The sequence below is a fragment of the Gossypium arboreum genome, chromosome 3, assembly GCF_025698485.1.
Source record: "Gossypium arboreum isolate Shixiya-1 chromosome 3, ASM2569848v2, whole genome shotgun sequence".
Classification (NCBI taxonomy): domain Eukaryota; kingdom Viridiplantae; phylum Streptophyta; class Magnoliopsida; order Malvales; family Malvaceae; genus Gossypium; species Gossypium arboreum.
The window spans coordinates 118,715,727-118,738,635 of NC_069072.1; the positions used below are offsets into that span (position 1 = coordinate 118,715,727).

Below are 22,909 nucleotides of genomic sequence, written 5' to 3' on the forward strand. Positions count from 1 at the left end.
TGCGAACGTCCGAGCTCGTTGAGTTGAGTCTGAGTTCGCCTATGGGCGGGTTACGTGGTAGCTTTGCTACATATGTGGCACTTATGTGCAAACTTTCCAAGTATCCGAGTTATATTCCGATGTGTTCAACGGGTAAAATTCTAGTGAATGGAAGAATACTCAATATGCAAGTGATGTATTGGTAAGTGTTTTGGAATGGGCACTTTGGACAGGTATGTACTTAACCCTCGGGTTGAGACTTGATACGAAAACAATAATATGGTAAGATGATGAATGATGGATAGAAATGTGATATATGTTTTGGTGATATTATGATAATGTTGGTCGGTATAATTGCTTTGTTAAGTTATTTGTTATTTGCATGTGGACTTACTAAACATTTATGCTTACTCCCTCCCTTCCATTCCTTGTAGTTTTGACAAGCCGGCTTGGAGATCAGGACGGTCGGAGGCACGCTCACACTATCAACGGACCATCTCGGTATGGTGGCTTGCATATTTTGGGAATATGGCATGTATAGCATTATAATCCTTTTGTGTATATAATCTTATTATATAGCTCATGGATGGAATGAAAATTTTTGAGAATGATTAGCTATTGGAGTGGATAATCGAGATTATATTTGATAAAACATATGCTTTATGTGCTAATGAATCTATGAAATCCATAAAATGGTGAAATTGGCTATAAAATAGAATCACATAGCAGCAGTAATGTGAATTTGAAAAATCACTAAAAATAGTAGAGATAGAATTAGATGATGAATAAAATATGGAATTGAAGCTTAATGAATCTATTTTCATGTAGAAGAAACAAAATAGCTAAAAGAGTTGTATTTTATGAGATATTTACGTTGTGGTGAAACAGGGTCAGAGCAATTTTTGGATTCCCTATTCTGACTTTAGAAATTCACCATAATTTGTGTAAAAAAAATTAGGACTCAAAATTTATATGTATGGCTATCTTATTGAGTCTATTTTTAAGTGAAACAAACGACATAGTCATTGGATTTCTGTACAGAAAGAAATTTGATTCGTAGTGCACAGGGGTCAGAGTAGCTGAACCCTGAAACAGGGGATATTTTAACTAATAAACTATACTAATTGGCCCAACCAAAAATTTTAGAAAAAAATTAGTAGATAGATATATGAGTCTAGTTTCAGGAAACATTTATGGATCTTAATTTTGAGTTCCAAAACTTGAGATATGATTTTTAAGCGACTGTGATGCAGTTAGCCAGCTTGTCTGGAAATTTTAAAAATAAATGGTTTGAGCTGTTTAATTAATGAATTAAGTCCGTTAACACATCTGCTTGACTCTGGTGATGGTCTCGGGTACAGAGGAGTTACAATGTGTCTCAACCATGTGAGGCACACGACCTAGCCACACGGTTGTGAGTCCCTTGTTTCCAAATTTTTTGAATTTTTTCTAGACTTTGTTAATGATTTCAATTTAGTCCTGAACCATTTTTAAGGTATTTCTAGGGCCTTGAGGGCTCGATTTAGGGATGGTATGTGTATGTATGATTGGTTTATGATATGTTTATGTTATTAAATGAAATTTAGTTTAAATGTTCTGTTTGTACGATAATGCTCTATAACCCTAATCTGGTGATGAATACTAGTTAGGGGTGTTACAGTCAGCACCTGATGTGATCATTGGTACATTCTCTATCTTTGATGCTAATTTTAATGTTTTGATTGATTCCAGGTCAACGCACTCCTATGTATGCACAACTTTAGTGTTGGATAAGAAAATAACTTTTGAGTTTATTGAATTTGTGGTTAAAGTAAAAAACTTTCTAGGTCAGTATGTAGTAGTTGATAAAGTCTATAAAAGTTGTCCTGTGATGATTCGGGGATGCAACTTTCTAGCTGATTTGTTATTATTACCCTTTGATGAGTTTGATGTGATTACGGGTATGGATTGGTTAACTCTGCATGATGCTGTTGTGAACTGTAGATGAAAGCATATTGTGTTAAAATATCAGAATGGTGAAAGGATCCGAGTTGAATAAGATAGATTGGATGGTACACCTAATGTTATTTCAACTATGACGGCACATAAATATATTAGAAATGGTTGTGAAGCATATCTTTCTTATATATTTAATTTTAGGGTTTTGGAATTAAAGTTAGAATCGGTTCCGATTGTATGTGAGTTCACAGATGTATTTTCAGAAGAATTACCAGGGTTGCCGCCGGTCAGAGAGGTTGAGTTTGCTATTGAGTTAATGCTGAGAACATCTCCAATATCAATAGCTCTGTATATAATCACACCTATAGAATTAAAAGAGTTGAAAGCATAGTTGCAAGAGTTGATAGATATGGGCTTTACTCGGCCCAGCTTTTTTCCTTAGGGTGCTTCTGTATTGTTTGTCAAGAAAAGAGATGGTTTAATGCGATTGTGTATGGACTACTGACAACTTAACAAAGTTATGATGAAGAACAAATATCCTTTGCCACGTATTGATGATCTGTTTGATTAGTTGAAAGGTACAACAGTGTTTTCGAAGATTGATCTTCATTCCGGATATTATCAGCTACTGGTTAAAGACTCGAATGTGCCAAAAACTACTTTCAAATTAGGTACGAACATTATGAATTTCTTGTTATGCCATTTGGTTTGACCAATGCACCTATGGTGTTTATGGATTTGATGAACAGAATATTCAGGCCATATTTAGATAGATTTGTTGTTGTATTTATTGATGACATTTTGATTGATTCACGAGATGAGATAGAGCATGCCCAGCATTTGAGAATTGTTTTGCAGACTTTACGTCAAAGTCCGATAAATAATTTTTGATTTATAGTGATGTTTTGTTAAATGGTTTAGATTGTGTTTTGATGCAAGAAGGCAAAATGATAGCGTATGCTTCTCAACAATTGAAATCGCACGAAAAGAATTACTCGACTCATGATTTAGAACTTGCAGCTATTGTGTTTGCTTTAAAGATTTGGTGGCACCATTTGTACGGAAAAAGATGTCATATCTTTACAGATCACAAAAGGCTGATGTATTTGATGTCACAGAAAGATTTGAACTTGAGACAACATAGATGGCTTGAGTTGTTGAATTATTACAATTTGATCATTGACTATCATCCGGGAAAGGCTAATGCCTTTGCTGATACTTTGAGTAGAAAATCTCTTCTTGCTTTGTGAGCTCTGAATACACAGTTGACATTGATTGATGATGGTTCAATTTTAGATGAATTGAAAGCTAGACTAACTTTTTAGAATAGATTTGTGAGGCTCAGAAGAGTGATGCTGAATTGATCGCTAAATAAGAACAGATTGGATTGACACTTGAATTAGATTTTCATGTTGGTTCAGAAGACAGTTTGTATTTCAGAAATTGCTTATGTGTTCCATAGAATTCTGATCTCATTTAGAAGATTTTATAGGAAGCTCACAGTAGTAGCTTATCGATACATCCTAGTAGTAATAAAATGTATAGTGATTTGAAACAAATGTACTGGTAGCCAGGTATGAAATAAGAGATTTCAGAGTTTGTATCAAAATGTTTGATCTGTCAATAAGTTAAAGCCGAACATCAGGTACCTTCTGATTTATTACAACCTGTGATTATCCTAGAGTGGAGATGGGAACGTGTTATGATGGATTTTGTATTAGGATTGCCTCTATCTCTAAGAAAGAAAGATGCTGTACGGGTTATTGTAAATCGTTTGATGAAATCCACACATTTCATTCCAGTGCTTATGAATAATTCACTTGAGAAATTGGCAGAATTGTATGTTTCTAAGATCATTAGATTGCATGGTGTGCCGATTTCTATTATCTCTAACAGGGATCCAAGGTTTACATCTCGGTTCTAGAGTAAGTTACATGATGCTCTGGGTACTCGACTGTAGTTTAGTACAATGTTTCATCCACAGACTGGTGGTCAATCTGAGTGAGTAATTCTGATACTCGATGATATGCTTCGATGTTGTGTTTTAGAGTTTGAAGTTAACTAGGAGAAATTTCTGTTGTTGGTCGAATTTGCATACAATAACAATTATCAGGCGAGTATTAAAATGGAACCATATGAAGCTTTGTATGGTCAAAAATGTTGAACACCGCTATACTGGATTGAGATGAGTGAGAAAAAGTTATTCGGTATTGATTTGATTTGAGAAATGGAAGAAAATTTAAAGTAATGCATAATAGTTTGAAAGTAGCTTCCGATTGTCATAAATCTTATGCAGATTTGAAAAGAAAAGATATAGAGTTTCAAGTCGGCGACAAAGTATTTCTAAAAGTATCTCCTTAGAGGAAACTTTTACAATTTGGTCAAAAAGGAAAGCTTAGTCCACAATTTATCGGGCCGTATGAGATCATTGAGAGAATTGGACCAATAACTTATTAGTTGGCCTTATTGTTAGAGTTAGAAAGATTCATAATGTATTTCATGTACTACTGTTACGACGGTATCGATCAGATCCTTTATACGTGATTTCAAATGTAGATGTTGAGATTCAGCAAGATATGACGTACAGTGAAAAATCGATCAGAATTTTTGATATGGAATGAAGGCAAAAATAGATCGAATTCAAGTTGTTTGATTCGAAAAGGAAAGATTTGGATCTGATGATGAATATGATGGGTAGAAGGATAAATGTCCAATTGAACCCTTTGAGATATAAATCCAAAAAACTTAATTAATGGCTCTAATCAACCCTCCAAGAAATAATCCTTGGCAAATTCAACGGTGAAGAATGAATCCCCATGTCTCCTTAAAGAAAATCGAGAAGAAAACTACTTCTAAATATCACAAGAAAGAAATCTTGCTCAAAAAAACAAACTCCAAGAGTTGAAAACTTTATTAATGAAAACAATTGTGTCTTTAATGAACAATGAAGAAGTCTTTATATAGGCTAGCTAAGTACATCCAAATAAAACTCTAATGTAACAGCCCGTTTTTAGTCAACTCAAAATAGTAGTTTCGGGACCACAAATCTAAGATCAAAATATTTATTTTATTATTATTTTAAGGTCTACAGCATGATAGTATAATTGTATGAAATTTCGTTAAGAAATTTTATCGTTTGAGTGCATAATTTGATAAAAAGGACTAAATTGCGTAAAGTGTAAAAGTTGTCTTCTAATAGCTAAAGGTGTCTAATAGCTATAGAACCTTAAAGTGAATGTCTTTAAATGTTAAATAGACTATTATTTATTTGAGCAGACAAAGATGGACACATAACTAAGTGATTTTAATGTTAATAGCTAATGTTAGTTTAGTAAATTAATAAATAAACTTAAGTAAAATAACATAAAATAAGATACCATCTTCTTCATGCTATTTTTCCACAGAAATTAGAAGGGAGAAAAGCCATAGATAGGGTTTCTTGGTTTGAAAAGTTCATCCTTGTGCATGTAAGTGATTTTGACTCGGTTTTTAATGATTTCTATGTTTTTGGAGTTGTTGTAGCTTAATCTAGCTAGCCCAAGGACTAATTTGTAAAACTGTTAATTTTACTATTGATGAATATGTGTGTATTTTGGTGTTTAATGGTAGAAAATAAATAGTTATTGTTAGATAAACAACATTTGTTAAGTGATTTTGGTTGAAATTGCAAATTAGGGATTTATTTGTAAAATGTGTAAAATTTATAGTGAAATGTGTGAAACAATGAAAAATATGGACTGCTATGAGAATAAGTAAAATTTGGCTAGCATGGGTGTGGACTTAATTGCATGAATTTTCATTTTTATGAGCTAGGGGCTAAATTGTAAAGAAGTTGAAATATTAGGAGCAAAAGTGTAAAGTTGCCATAATAATAAATTTGGATTAAATTGAATAGAATGATAATTAAATAATTTAGATTTGACTATATATAGATCAAGAAAAGTGAAGTTTAGAATTAGATTGGGGAAAAAACAAGATAGTTGATTGATAGCTCGATTTCTCTCCGTATAAATCCGAGGTAAGTTCGTAGTTAATAAACATTAATATAATTGTGTTTTAAATGCTTTATTATTGAATTAATTGTGAATACGATCTTACAAAAATGTTCGATGAAGAATCGGCAATGTTAAATCCCAGTTGAACCTTAGAAATAGATAGGATACAAATGACATGTCATAGGGGTTATTATGTTTAGGTGTTGGCCCATACGTTCTACTGGTGGTTGAGTTATCCAGCATGTGTTGCAGATGCTCGTCAGCTTGTGTAAGCAGCACCGTGTAGTTATGTTTTGACCGTCAGCTTGTGTGAGTAGACCCGTTGATAGCTCAAGAGTGAGCATTATATGAGATATGAGATTAAGATAGGTATGGCTATGTATTGGCACTTAGGGTGAAAGATTCCCAAGTATTCGATATTATTTCAAATGGTTCAATAGGTGTATCGAAGATATGAAATGGTGAGAGATTGATACGAATTAGTACAAGTATGTACGTGAACTATATAATCATTGAATCGAAGAAATTGAAGGAATTCATATTTGACCTTTGGCACTGAATATATTTGTTAAGTTTTGGATTTAAATTGAACTGCATTATGTGATGTTTAAGTATTTGAATTGTAGTTGAATAGTATGTTTACTTATTAAATATACGAGCTAACAAAGCTTTATATCTTACTCTGTTTACTTTTTCGTATTTTATAGTGATTTTTGAAACTTGCTCAGATTTGGGAGTCGTCAGAGATCTCATCACACTATCCAGCTATCGTTTTGGTACTTTTGAGCTTATGTATTTGGTTATATGGCATGTATAGGAGTTGTTGTTACTATGGTCTATATGTTAGTAATGGATTTAGCCAATTGATTTGGCATGTAAATAACGAATGTTTGGTTATGCATATAGCCATGTGATTTGGCTTATTTTGGTATATTTGGTTACATATATATATGTGCAAATGGCTTTTGTTATGTGGTTGGTAATTGCCATGTGAATGCTAGTTGTTGATATTGGTATTTTGAGAATCAAATAGTTGAATTGTAAGATATGGTATGCTTGTGGTTTTAGGCAAAATAAAGTATGTTTGAAAGTTAACCATTTAGGTGATTTGTGAATGTGAAATTGGTATGTTTTGAATTGTCAAAACATGATCTTATGAGTATTATATTTGTTGATATTGGTATAGCATGATTTTAAGCTTGAATGAGATTGGTTTTAATGCCTATTGATGCTATCTTATTTGTCATTTGACATGTTTAGGTTGATGCAAAATTGGGTGAGAAAGATGGCTTGGTAAATAGCCTACTTTTGTCCACAAGGGCAGAGACATGTGAGTGTGTCTTAGTCGTGTGTGACACACGATTTGATGACACGACCGTGTGTCCCATGGTACATAATTAGAAACCAAGTCAGGATTCTCCACACAGCCCAGCACACGGGCGTGTGACTTGGCCGTATGGCATAAGTCAGTATACCCTACAGTTTTGGGACGGCCTAGCACATGGCCTGGTACACGGTCGTGTGAGGGCATTTTGAAGGGTACACGGGCTGGTCACACGGGTGTGTAGTTGGCCGTGTGATCCAAGTCAGAGAGTTACACGGGGTCGAACACGAGCTGGGGCACGGCCATATGATCCCATTTCGAATGTCCACATGGCCTTTGACATGGGCATGTCTTTGGCTGTGTGAGATAGATGGTCGAGCCATACGGACGTGTGTCCCTTGTATTGTGAAAAATTTTCTATGTTTTCCAAAAATTTTCTAAGTTATCGGTTTAGTCCCGTACCACTTTTAATGCATGATTTGGGCCTCGTACACTCGTATTAGGGATGGTATAATTGATTGTGAATGGATTTATTTGGGAATGGAAAATGTATGTGAAATGTATGATTGTTTATGAAAAGAAAATCTGGTAATGCTCCGTAACTCTATTCCGGAGACGGGTACGAGTTAGGGGTGTTACATCTAAAGTATACAAAAAATATAATTAATCTAAACAAGAAGTAGTTTTAAATAAAACTTTATTGGTAACATAAAACTCCTAATAAATTAAAATACTTAATAATTATAAAAAAATCATTATAAAAAATAATAAGAGATAATAAAATTCAATATTGGGCTCATGTATAATAAAAATTAAGCCTAGAACCAGAATCCAAAATGAAAAGCCTAAGCTTGTGGGATTGATTAGGCTCCTTGAAGTGAAATGCCTAAGCTTGTTAACATTCTCCACATTGTCTTGTCATCATAGATTGAGAGTTTAGGCCCACGAATAAAATTAACCCATTCTAATTCATAATTGCTCCAAAATCCATCGTCTTGAAGCTTCAACTGTTCTTCTGAATTTTTTTTTGTGATAAAGTCTTGAACGAATAAGTTGAGGTTTGCCTTTAACTATTTGGATTTGGATATCGTGATTGGGCCTTGAAGGAAACTAGACCCATCTCGATTATGGCCTTTGAATTAGGCCAAGCTATTCGTATCAATTTTAGCTTAGGAAGTTAAAGAATTGAGAAATAAAAGTATAGCTTTAGTTAAAGTTCTCTAGCAACGATACGGAATCGAAGAGGCTACCTGGGAATCGGAAGAAGCTATGAAATTTTAATACCCGAATCTATTCTCTGTTAAGATTTTTGAAGACAAAAATTACTTTAGGGGGGAGAGTTGTAGCTGCCCGTTTTTTATTGATATCAGAATAATAGTTTCAGGACCATAAATTTGATGAGTAAATTATTATTATTTATTATTATTTTAATGTTTACGGGATTTTACTAGGGTCGTATTAAAATTTCATTAAGAAATATTGATGTTCTCATGGTTAATTAAGTAAAAAGGACTAAATCATAAACAGGGTAGAAGTTGACTTCTACTAGTTAAAAGGGTTAAATGGCTATTGAACCTTAAACTAAAGGACTTAAATGATAATTAGACCATTTAATGAATTATTGGATAGTTATGGACAAGGTTTTATTGAAATTTTGTGTAACGCCCCAAATTTTGGGCCTAGAAGTTTTAGGTCTTGAGTGGGTGCAGTTAGAAGACTGCATATAAATATTTAGTTGTGCAAGAAAGTGACACAACTGTGTGTCTGCTTCAGTGCTTAAGTGTTCTGGGAAGTGTCTGAAAGTCCTGAGTTCAAGCCTTGGCTTATGCAAAATTTGTTTCTTACTCGAATAAACACTGTCTTTAGTTAGTAGGCTTTTTAAATAAATATGGATAAAACATGACATAAAAAGCCTGCCTGTCTAGTGGTAAGTGGTGTGTAGAGTGTTCCAAGAGGTCTGAGGTTTAAGTACTGCTGACGAATGGGAGTGTTTATTTTGCTGCTGATGCTATGGGGGTGTTGTAGTTTGACCAAAACACTGAGGTGATGGAGTGGATTTCAACCTGAGTAGTTGAGGGAGGAGTGATCAGTTGAGGGATTTGAGGAGAGATTTGAGGAGAAAATCATGGGGTTTTGTGGTTGGAGTAGAGTTGGAGCCAAAAAGGGATAGTTGGAACCAATAAATTCGGTTTGGGGTAGAACTCGGCTTTGGAGTGTTCATTAGTTTCAGTTGCCGTACACTTTTGATGTTTTTCTCTCCTTACTTTTGGTTTTCGGCAGTTGCTTTTCAGGTTTTTCTGCATTTTGTTGTTAGCCGATTTTTGCTAGGGGATTTTTTGAGTACTTTCATTCTGTCTACTTCGGTTTTGTTTTTCTACCCCTTTTTACTTTAAAATTGATTTCCCTTGTTACCTTTTGGTTGGCCGAATACCTTCCTTTCTCCCTCAATCCGTTCAGTTTTTGTGGACTGATTCTCTTTTTCTTACTCTTCCCCTTTCAATCAATTCCTTTTATTTGATCTGGTTCTTCTCTTTCTCTGGTGGTGGCTTGGCCGAATATCACTCTTTCATCTACCCTTTCTGTGTCGAATTCTTCTTCTTTTCTGTCGATCTCTGTGGTAATTGCTGCTATTCAATTTTCCCACTCTTTTCCTCTCTGTCGTATTTATGGTCCTCATCTAATATTTTCTTTTACTGTCGACAATTTCTAGGGGTCTGGTTGTGCTAGCCATTTCCTCTATCGCATAGGGTGTTTGTCGTGGGGTTAGATCGATTGCTTTCCTTTGATTTATAAGTGGTTTTATGTTCTAGTAAGTTATTTATGCTTGGTTCAATTCATGTGTGCGAGTAATATGATTAAGGCTGATAAGTTTGGGTGAAATACAGGTGATCTCTAGGGTCCTATAATTAGTTTCTTGCAATGATTGAATGGTGCAAGCCTAAATCAGTGATTAAGGCAAGTGATAATCTATCCTATTTAGGATAAGTATTGAAAAGAGTCGCTAACTCTATTAGCAGTTGATTAATGGTGTAGTTTTATCGAATGTAGGTTTTGGTGCTCGTGGGGTGGTTTCGTACATTTTCGCAAACAGGTGTGTAACAACACTACTTTAACCGGTAGAGGTACTGGTCATATCAAGGCAAGGCAGCCAGCACTATTTTATACTGTACGTTGCTGAAAAGATGGAGACACACCAAATGTTGATACAGGTACGTTCTTTATCCATAGTGTACCTTATGTTGCACTGATTGATGTTGAATTTATGCATTCCTATACATAACATGTACTGTACATGAGACCTCGAGTTTAATGGTTAAAAGCACCGCGAGTGAGGTTACTGAGTCCACCAAAGACAAATTTACCTTTAGAGGATCAAGGACTTATCTTCTTGGCGGATTTGAGGGAAAATTCCTCTTGGAGAATTTGACCTAATATTGGGCATGGATCGGTTGGTTAAGCATCAAGTGAATTTGGATTGTGCTAACACTCAGGTTAGAGGTGGTAGAGTTTTGGAATTAGAGTGTGCAGCGGGAGCGTAGTGGTGAAGACTGTGTTATGCGATTGATTTGATAGTTGGAAATCTCGGGGACAAATTTCTTTAAGGAGGGGTGAATTGTAATGCCTCGAATTTTGGACCTAAAACTTTTAAGTCTTGAGTGGGTGCAGTTAGGAGACTGTACATAAATATTTAGTTGTGCAAGAAAGTGACACAACTGTGTATCTGCTTTAGTGACTAAGTGTTCTGGAAAGTTTCTGAGAAGTCCTGAGTTCAAGCCTTGGCTTATGCAAAATTTTATTTCTTACTTGAATAAACCCTGTATTTAGTCAGAAGGCTTTTTAAATAAAAATGGATAAAACATGATATAAAAAGCTTGCTAGTCTAGTGGTAAGTGGCGTGTAGAGTGTTCCAAGAGATCTGAGGTTCAAGTCCTGCTGACACACAAGAGTGTTTATTTTGCTGCTGATTCTGTGGGGGTGTTGTAGTTTGACCGAAACACTGAGGTGACGGAGTGGATTTAGACTGAGTAGTTGAGGGAGGAGTGATCAGTTGAAGGATTTGAGGAGAGATTTGAGGAGGAAATCGTGGGGTTTTGTGGTTGGAGTAGTGTTGGTGCCGAAAAGGGATAGTAGGCACCAATGAATTTGGTTTGGGGTAGAACTTGGCTTTAGAGTGCGCACTAGTTTTGGTTGCTGTACACTTTTGATGTTTTTCTCTCCTCACTTTTGGTTTTTGGCAGTTGCTTTTCGGGTTTTTTTGCATTTTTGTTGTTAGCCGATTTCTGCTAGGGGATTTTTCGAGTACTTTCATTCTGTCTACTTCAGTTTTGTTTTTCTACCCCTTTTAACTTTGAAATTGATTTCCCTTGTTACCTTTTGGTTGGCCGAATACCTTCTTTTCTCCCCTAATCCATTCAGTTTTTGTGGACTGATTCTCTTCTTCTTCTTCCTCTTCCCCTTTCAACCCATTTCTTTTCTTTGATCTGGTTCTTCTCTTTCTCTGGTGGTGGCTTGGCCGAATATCACTATTTCATCTACCCTCTCTGTGCCGAATTCTTCTTCTTTTCTGTTGATATCTGTGGTAATTGTTGCTATTCGGTTTTCCCACTATTTTCCTCTCTACTATATTTATGGTCCTTATCTAACACTTTCTTTTACTGTCGACAATTGCTAGGGGTGTGGTTGTGCTAGCCCTAGCCTCTGTCGCATAGGGTGTTTGTCGTGGAGTTAGACTGATTGCTTCCCTTTGGTTTATAAGTGGTTTTACATTCCAATAAGTTATTTATGCTTGGTTCAATTCATGTGTGTGAGTAATATGATTAAGGCTGATAAGTTTGGGTGAAATACAGGTGATCTCTAGTGGCCTATGGTTAGTTTCCTGCAACGATTAAAGGGTGCAAGCCTAAATCAGTGATTAAGGCAAGTGATAATCCATCCTATTTAGGATAAGTGTTGAAAAGAGCCATTAACTCTATTAGCAGTTGATTAATGGTGTAGTTTGATCGACTGTAGGTTTTGGTGCTCGTGGGCTGGTTTCGCGCGTTTTCGCAAACAGGTGTGTAACCACACTACTTTAACCGTAAACCGGCAAAAGCCGAAAAGTATGACTACTGACGCTACACGAGCGTGCGCTCACTCGTGTGGTAATCTGAACGCATAAATGTAGGTGTTAGATCGTGGAGGCCACCATGAGCGATTTCATGGGCTTAGGCCGTTTTGGGCCACGTTGGGCCAAAATTGGCCATGTGGGCCCCATGGCCTTGTGGGCCCCATAGGGGTAAACCACATGGACGTGTGGAGATTATTGGGCCAGGCTGTGTAATTCACATGGGTAAGGCCATTCCTGGGGTATGTGGGCCCACATGGGCCCGCAATATGGGATGTGGGCCCATTATCACTGATGGACTGTTAAGGTTGTACGGGTCGCCTAAGATGACTGTGGACCTACTGTTGGGTCAGTAAGTGTACCCGGACCCTTATTTTTATAAATGACAGATATACCCCTATGTGATGTATTACTGTTTGAGCATGCCATTTTTACTGTATATATATTTATATTATGTTGCATTGCATGGGGTAGGATATATGATATTGGAGGAAGTGTACGGAAAGGCTATAAGCATATTACTGGTAGCTCTGCTGCAAATACTGTTTTAGTGCCGCACCCGGTGCTACTTGGTGTGTAGGGATGGGTGGGTCAATTTTATCCCCACATGGTGTGTAGGGTTGGTACGTAGATGGTGCGTAGAGGCTGGATTGGGTAGGATTTTCTAATTCTGTAATGGGCTAAGGCCCTAACTGAAATTGAAACTGAAAGGCTTAGGCCCAAATTGAGTTTACTCTGATTGATTGCTATTAAGGGATTGCACACTGAGTTTTCATAAACTCACCCTTTTGTGTATCTGTGTAGGTAATCCTTAGGCGGATCGGTGCTATGAGGGACTCGAAGGTGGCCACACAAAAGCTTACGCTTTCGTATTTATCTTTTAAATTATAAGTAGTTTAATTTGGGTATTTTTATGTAATAAGGCCTCTTTGGATTTTTATTTTATATTTGGGACTTTTGTTGTTTTGGATTATAACTGCTAGTAGTAGGAAAAGCAAGCAGGTTTTCAAAAGAAAAATGTTTTAAAAAATACCACGAATACGTAAACAATTTTAAAAGCTACCATGAGTAAACAATGTTTTTCAAGTAAACGCTAGTACGTAGCTATTTTAAAAAGCTTCCGTTACAAACGAGATTTTGAAATTAATAATGTTTTAACGTAAATACTTTTGATAACAACGCGAGTTTTAAAATAACATTTTAGATCACATAAGGAGGCTTAATAAAGAGTGGGCTTTTCAAATGATATTACGCTTTATGAAAAACACTTCAATGTGACATTGCCAGATTTGGCCATAACGTCCAGGCCGAGTTTGGGGTGTTATATTTTGATTGTTTTTAAGGGGAAAAATGGTAAAATGGTAATTAAAGTTAAAAACAAATAGGCTAAAATCATCATCTTCCTCCCATTTGTTTCTTTTTAACCGATTCTTCAATGGAGGAATAGCTAGCTTCATCCAAGCATTGTTTCACTTGTACGGTACGTTGTTTTGTCCCATTTTTAGTGATTTTTATGTTTTTAAGATCGTTTTAGCTTAATCTAGCTAGCCCAGGAATCAAATTATAAAACAGTTAAAGGTTGAGGGTTATACCATGGATGTTCTTGAATGGTCTTTGATTTTAAATGATAGATTATGGATCTTTTTTGAAAAACAAACAAGTTTTGTAAAGTGATTTTTGATAAAAATTGGAATTAGGGACTAATTTGTTTAAGGTATAAATTCTAGGGTTTTATTTTTAAATGATGGTAAATATTAGTTGTTTCAAGGTCCCTTGCATGTTTGATTAACATGGATTTAGATTATAATGGTTAGATTTTAAGTTACAAGCTTAATGACTAATTTGTGAAAAAGTTAAAATGTCAGGGGCAAATTGGTAATTTTGCATTAATATGAAATGTGGATTGAATTGAATGTTTAAGGTTAATTGAAGTACTTAATTGAATATAATTATCTATTTAGATTAAGATAAACCACGTACGGACCTAGATCGACTTCAAATTAGCTTGATTAAACTTCTACGCCCCTAATCATTGAGGTAAGTTTGTATAGATGGTTATCGTATTAATGCTATTTCAAATTGTATGCTATTATGTTATTTTATAATGTAAATGAATCATTATATAAATGTATCAATGCTATGATGAATTAACGGAAATCAAGTCCCGGTTGAACCTTAGGAATTCTTATGATACAAATGACATGTCATTAGGGATTTCATGTTTTGAGTGCTGGTCTTAAATGTCCTATCGATGGCTGAGGTCCTACTTTTGTTGTGGATTCTCCACAGCTCGTGTGAGCATCATCATGTAGCTTAATTCTGACCCACAACTCGTGTGAGTAGCATTGTGACAGCCCTAATTTGACCCTAGTCAGAATGTGGTTTCGGGACCACAAAACCGAGTCATAAAATTTATATAAAATTTATTTGCATAACTTCTATGTGTGATAGTGCATGTGTGAAATTTTGATGTTTTAATTTAGTCTTATGAATGGGAATTTTACTTGAAAGGACTTGTTATAGGCCAATTTTGGGCCCATTTACATTAAACCCCTATAAGCCCATTTACAGTACAATATCCGGAGCCCAATAATTTAAACCCATTTACCCTTTTTAACTACCCAAACCCGAATGGCCCATTTACAACTATTACCCCTAACCCATTTACAACACAACCAATTAACCAAGCCCAATGAAACCCACAAACCCAATACAAATTAAACCCAAATTTACCCATCAGCTAACCATCAGCCCAATACCCATTAGCCCAACTAAACCCAACACCCAACAGAAGCCCAAGACCCCAAACCCTAGCCTCTCTTTACCTACCCTATGTTCGGCGCCGCACCAACCCTCTGCCACCACCGCCTCTGTCACGTCACTGTGGCCACCGTCCTCAACTTGCACCTGCAAGGGAATACATGAAAAGACTGAAAGCAAAAAGGAACTTGTATAGGCTATAAGAGCCGATTTAAAAACTTTGTAAAAGGATTTTGTTTTATCATCAATACAAAGAATAGTTTTAAAATACATACACAAGCAGTGATCTGAAGGAAGGAAAATACAACAACACCAAAAACAGATATCCCATAAACGAAAATCAAAATCAAAAATCAAAGGTGACCTTTTTTTTAGCTTATTTTGAATCGGCTTTTTTTTCTTTTCTTTTTTTCCTTCTTCCTTTCTACTTATACTTGTACATATACATATAAAAAAGATAAAAATAAAAAAATATATATAAAAAAAGGAAAATTTTTACACACGGTGGTAGGCCAAGACGACTGACGGACGGCGGCATCGGCTAATCCGGTGACCCCCGGCCGGATTTCCTTCCCCTCTCTTCTCTCTTCTTTCTCCTTCTTTTTTTTCTTCTCTCTTCAAAATGATTTTTTGTCAAAATTGGCCTTATATAGCCCTCCAAAACGACGTCGTTTTGGGGGCTTCCCTTTAACCCCAAAACGACGTCGTTTTGGCCTAACCCGATCTGACCCGACCCGTCCGGCCTAGGGTCCGCGTGTTTTTGAACGGAAGGGCTAATTGCGCATTTAGCCCTTCCGCCTTTTTATTAACTTACAATCAAGTTTTAATTTACTTTAATTTGGCCCTGAGAGTTGTTGCGTGATTCGATTTAGTCCCTCTGCTGTTGTGCATTTTAAAATAGTTCAGAAAATTTCTTTTTTGGTCCCCTTATGTTTCTCGCGTGTTCTAATGGGTCCCTACCTTTCGTTTTATTTAAAAATTTATCCCCTTTTTTTATTTTGCTTCCAATTCAATCCATGATATCATTTTATTATTTTGTTTCGTTATTCTGTTTTCTTTTCTATTATTTTATTATTTAATGCTATTGTTATATTATATATATATTATTTACATTATTTTATCATTACTACTATTATACTTATTACTCTATTATTATATATATATATATATAATTACTATCTATCCTCAATTTTACTATAATATTATTAATATTGTATTTTATTATGTTCATTATTATTACTAAATCTATTGTTTACTAAATATTTTGCTATTCTTAGTGTCAGTGTTATTTTTGCTTAATATTTATATATGTATATATTTTATGTTTCTTTTATATTTTATATATTATGTACATATACCTTTTATATATAATTATTATTTCTAATATATATTATGTATATACTTTTATACTATCATCTATAATTTTTATTCATATACCTTTTAACATTAATTCATTGTATGTAAATATTTGTATATTAATAGTTGTTTTTGATATTTTAGTATATATTACGTATTTATACTTTAAGTATTATATTATATGTGTATATATATTATGTATGAATTTTAATAGCATATTGTACTTATTATTTTCACTATTATTATTTATTATTATCTACATATATATAGATATGTACTTATTAAAAATATTATTTTCTTATTACGGTATTATATAGGTGTTATGTTTTTATACCGTGTTTCTAATATTATATTATATAAACTTTGCATCCATATTATTACATTTTAATGTGTTCACATAAATACATGTATATAAATACATAGCATTATCAATGTTTTAATATTATGTTTTTGTCACTTTTATTATTATTATTATTATTATTATTATTGGCGTTATACTTTAGCATTTTATTACTACCATTGTTACTTATATACTTATACGTATATGTATCACATAGTGCTATTAGTATTTTTCTTTTAACATTATTTCAATGTCATGTACATTCTTTTTATATATATTATTATAATCATACATTATGTACATATTGCATTCAGATATGTATATAGGCATGTATGTATTTCGATATTCTAGTTATACATTTTTATACCATCTTACACATATACTTTAATACTTTATGTATATATTCTTATATATATTATGTATATACATTTTTATATATTACGTATATATATACCTTTTTAATATTGTATTTTATATATCATGTATATATTTCAAACATTATATATAGCATATTTCTAATACTATTACTATTTATATATATATATATTACGCACATATCCTTAACACCATTATTACATGTATACATTCATTGTTTTCATTTCTGTTTAATTCTAGTATTACGTTTAATATGACATATATCTTTATTGTTTTTTAATATTATTGTCACACTTATATTTGCTTTAATATATTTCTAGCTCTGCCTTTTATTTATTTTTATTTCATATCAATTTGCTTTGCATTATTTTGAAAATCTTATTCTCGTTTTCTAATTCATTTTAATAAATAAGGCAATGTACCGATTTAACATTAAGCCATCGATTTCATCGCTATGTTGGGTGAAGCTCGTCGGCTCGTGTTAAATACTGGACACCCTTCTCAAAACTCAAAAAATTGAAAATTCTTGTGTTTCAATCGGATCAAAGTTAAATCTTATTTTGAACTTGCAATTTTGAAAATTAAGACAACACTTGTTTACAAGATACCAATTTTGGGCGTCGCGAGGGTGCTAATACCTTCCTCGCGCGTAACTGACTCCCGAACCCTAATTTTTCTCTGGATTTTGACGTAGATTTAAACTCGGCCTTCTTTTTGTTTTAAAAATAAATCTATTAGGTGTCCGATCACACCTATAAAAAGGATCGGTGGCAACTCCCCTCTTTATTTTAAAATCAAATTTCAGTTTTCAAGTTCTCAATAAATCGCCACAATTAGCAACCGAAAGCAAAATTTTATGTCGCTACAGGACTTAGTTGAGAAACCATAAAAATGTGATAGGTAAAAGTTGAAGTGGCCAAATTGTATATGGATAGCATCATAGAGGACTTGCATGTCAAATGGACCACTATGATTATAGTGGATGGTAATGATGATGAAAAATTTGGCATTTTGTGTATTTTATATTAGTGAAATAATATTAAATAGTTTTATATTAGAAAACCATGAATTAATAATAGAAAAAGGGTGATAAAAACAAAGTTTCTCATTTTTGTCTCCCCTTTTGCCGAAACTAAACAAGAAATTGAAGAAAGAACACCTAAGGCATTTGGCCATCTTGTGTTAGGAATTAAGGTATGATTTCATATGTTTTTCTTTGGATTTTAAGAAATTTAAATTGGTTTTGAAGATCCTAACATGACCCATGTGTATGATTTTGTGTTTGTGATGCATGAAGCATTCAGTCATGAGCTTAATTGAGTATGAACAAACTAAATTACTATATGTGGCTCAAATGAGCTTGAGTAGTCGGCTAATGAAGTTAAGTATATGAATTAGGAGCATGAGTCCATTCGGCAATTTAAGATAAATTGTGAAATAATGCTTAATATTAGTAGTACTTGTTTAATTGGCAAATTGAGCTTAGAATAGATGAATTTATGAGTTTGGGACAAAGTATATATATATTCGGCTATGAATTTTCGTGTTTAATTTTGAATATTGATGTTTCAAATTGAAAATGGATGTTAGTTGAGTTATAATACTTGCTTAATAATGAAAAGAACATGAGCTTAATGCTCAAATAGCATTCGGCTTTGGAGTAAGTTAAATTAGTTAGAAAATGAGTTCCAAGATAGTGAATTATGTGTTAAAAGAGGGATTTAGGTTGTATATACGTGATTAGATTGAATACAAGAGGCTATGTTAGCTAATTGAGGGATCCGGCCATAGTATGCTAGTGAATAATAATTTGAACAAGGGTTTTAATTGTATGATAGTTTTTTGGCTATGGTTAATATTAGATGGAATACCGAATATATGTGTGTGTCTATGAGGAATGAATATAAATTGGGGCTACGATGATTGAATTATTATTTTTGCTTAGTTGGAGCCCAAAATCAAAGGGAGCCAAGTTCGACCAAAGGAAAAACGAAAGCGGTTGAGTAGCTGATCGGAGTTGTTCATCCGACTAAAAAGGTAAGTTCCTAAGTAATTTAAGTTACGGTTAATATTGCACATAAAATAGGTTGGATAAGAAATCATGGTATGTATGAATTTGTGAAAATCGAATGTGAGATTTATCAACCTATCTATGACATAGTGGTAGCTATAGATAAGAAATTTCAGCACTATGTGTGCGAGGTTATGCGGCACTATGTGTGCAAAAACTACATGGCACTATGTGTGCGAGATTATATAGCACTATGTGTACGAGGAAGCACGACACTAGGTGTGCGAATGAGTAAGAGCACTATGTGTGCGGACCTTTAAATCGAGCACTAAGTGTGCAATATCGATCGTAGAGAATTGTTTGTGCAAATGAAAAAGTTTAAAACTTTAAACTGGGAGTAATGAAATGTGCATGGATATTAGACATGGGACTTGATCTATATCTGTATATTAATAGATAATGCTCAGGAAGAGAGAAAGAAGAGAAAGGTAATTGGCTCAATTAGTATATAATTGAACAAAGATATAAATTAATGATAAATGAATCTAAATGGATTGGAGATTGATTTATAGATGGAGTGGCTTGGTTTTTGCTTTATTTGATTAATTGGACATTGTTTGTCATTTATATATATATGCCAACGATATGCATATGATATTTACCATGGTCCTTTCAATTTGCGATTAAATGGTGTAGGAGTACATAGTGAATTCAGGTAAGTATGTACCAAATTCATAATGTACACATGTGACATAAGATTTCCTTGTGATATCCTGTTTGAATTTGGCTAATATTGGATTGAAATTTTAAATTTTTGTTAAGATAATTGGATCATTACATCTTTCTTTTTTTTTTAATTTCTTAGGACTTATTGAGTTAATAACTCACTTGGTGTGTTTATTGGTTTTGTATAGATCATCTTGTCGAGGAAAGCTTGGATTCGTTACGAAGTCATTACATCTTTTGACAACCCCTTTTTGGTATCTTTGTTTAAAACTCAAATAGACATTATGGCATGTATAGAATAATATTTTGGGAGGTTGCAATTTTGATAGTATTGTATATATATAAGGCCATGTGAATATGGCTAAAATTCTATGTACGGATGTGATAATAGTTTAATTATAAATCTTGAAGTGAAATCAACTTGACATATAAATCCATATTGTGATATGAGTGTGATTATGTTATGCTTAAACTAACATGTTAAGCATTCGAGATACATTATGTATGTATTTTTGGTCAAAAGGAGAAAAATCACCTTACATTTTTACCCTTGTTTTAGTATGTGCTTACTATAGAAGTTATTCATGGAAACGTGCTATTATTGTTGTAATTACTTAAATTAATGTTGGACACGGGTATTAGGGTGTTACAAGCATTGTGTAGCTTACATTTTAAACTACAGCTCATGTGAACAAGCCTATTTCACAGCTTGTGAGCAATGATGTAAAGGAAAGGTTACGGTTATGTAAAGGCACACTTCATGTGAGCTTTCCCGAGTATTCGATGAAATTCTAGATGGTTCAACGACCATGGAAAATAAATGAAATGGTAAGTGCTTAAATGGAATGTATCATGAACTTATGAAAAGGAATGGTGATCTAAATTATGTGAATACATGTGTAAATTATTTGTTTATTGATGAATTCATTTGAACCATGTACAAATGTACTAACTTGTGAATTTGATGATGTTGTATAGCCATTATGCCAAGCTTATGGTTTTAGTTGGTATTACACTATGCTATTTACATTACGCAAATAAAATGGTAAGTTGCGTTTAAGTTATACAAGCTTACTAAGTATTAATTGCTTTTGTAGTTTCTTTCCTATGTTTTATTGATTATCGGAAGCTCGATCACTTTTATAACTTTTTCAATTTAGTCCTCTAACTCGATATTCATCAAATTTGACCATTTTCTAAGAACAAAATTACAATCGAATTTTCTAGGCTCTTAAACAGTTCCTATTATACATCAAATTCACTACCAAGCCTTGAAATTTTGACATTTAAACAATTTAATCCTTAAATCAAAATCTAACAAAAATCACTTCACAAAACAACTAAATATCTCAATCAAAGCTTCAAACACATATTTATCATCAAGAACATTCAAGATTCATCAATGAAACTTCTAAAATTTTTAGCAGTTTCAAAACAAAAGTTACAAGCTAGGTAGACCTAGTTGCAACAATCTCAAAAACATAAAAATTATAAGAAACAGAATTAAAACAAGCTTACATGCAAAGAAAATGTGCTAGCTGAACCCAAAGCTCCTCAACAATGGCGTTTTCTCTTAATTTCGGTGAAACAAAGTACTAAGGAAGATGATAGTATTATTTTTAACATTTTTCTTAATTTATATTTATTAATTTACCATTTTGTCCCTTAATAGAAACTTCATTTAGGCTAATTACTACCCATTACCGTCCATTACATATTTATCGACAGTCTATTTACCATATAAGTCCTTCCTCATATAAGTTAAACTATTATAACACCCAAATGCAATAATTAACACATTTTGCGTCTTTTTTTAATTCAGTTCTTTTTCTTTAATTAGCTAACTAAACATTAAAATTTCTTAACCAAACTTTAATATGATATTAATAACTCTGTAAATATTCTATAAATAATATTTACAAGCCGACACAATGGAAATTTGGGGTTCTAAAACCACTATTTTTTCACTATTGAAAAATGGGTTGTTACAACTCTCCCCCTCTTAGAAAATTTTGTCCTCGAAATTGTTACCTAAAAATAGATTCGGATGTTGTAATTTCATTAATTCTTCAGTTTCCCAGATAGCCTCTTCAGCACCATGCCGATGCCTCAAAATTTTCACCAACGGTAATCGTTTATTCTGAAGTTCTTTAACTTCTCGAGCCAAAATTTTCACTGGTTCTTCAAAATACGTCAAATCTAGCTGTAATTCAACTTCACTGTGAGGAATCATGTATGATGGATCAGATTTGTACCTTCCTATCATTGAAATGTGAAATACATTATGAATTTTCTCGAGTTTGGGAGGTAAAGCTAATCTGTAGGCTACAGGGTCAACTCTTTCAATAATCTCGTACGGTCTGATAAATCTCAAACTCAGCTTTCCCTTCCTGCCAAAACGTAGTACTTTCTTCCACGGAGAAACTTTTAAGAATACTCGATCGCCAACAACAGACTCAATGTATTTTCTTTTCAAATCTGCATATGACTTCTGACAATCAGATGCTACTTTCAAACTATCATGAATAATTGGAACCTTATCTCCAATTTCTCGAATCAAATCAATCCCCATCATTTTGGTTTCGTTCAACTCAGACCAATACAACAACGTTTTACATTTTCTTCCATAAAAAGCTTCAAATGATGTCATTTTTATACTATATAATAATTGTTATTATAAGTGAATTCAGCTAACGATAGATACTTTTCCCAACTACCTTCAAACTCGAGTATACAACATCGTAGAATGTCTTCCAAAAATATGTATTACTTGTTCTGATTGCCCGTTCATTTGAGGATGAAACGTGGTACTGAAGTTGAGTTTAGTGCCCAAAGCCTCGTGAAGTTTACTCCAAAACCTCGACGTAAATTGCAGATCACGATTTGAAATAATACACGTTGGAACCCTATGCAATCTACAATTTTTGACACATACAAATCTACTAACCTCTCAGGTGAGTAATCTGTTCTTACTGGAATAAAATGGCCCGACTTAGTCAAT

At 33.7% G+C, this 22,909-nt stretch overlaps 1 protein-coding gene across 1 annotated transcript; it reads right to left on the reverse strand.

Annotated features, from left to right (window-relative positions):
- Positions 1 to 21,910: 21,910 nt before the first annotated feature.
- On the reverse strand, positions 21,911 to 22,558 carry LOC128290593 (uncharacterized). The gene has a single exon (XM_053026300.1). The coding sequence runs from the start codon at positions 22,556 to 22,558 to the stop codon at positions 21,911 to 21,913; it is 648 nt and encodes a 215-aa protein (XP_052882260.1).
- Positions 22,559 to 22,909: the final 351 nt, after the last annotated feature.

Excerpts from the sequence above, each read along its gene's own strand:
- LOC128290593 (XM_053026300.1), bottom strand. The coding sequence starts at position 22,558 with ATGACATCATTTGAAGCTTTTTATGGAAGAAAATGTAAAACGTTGTTG.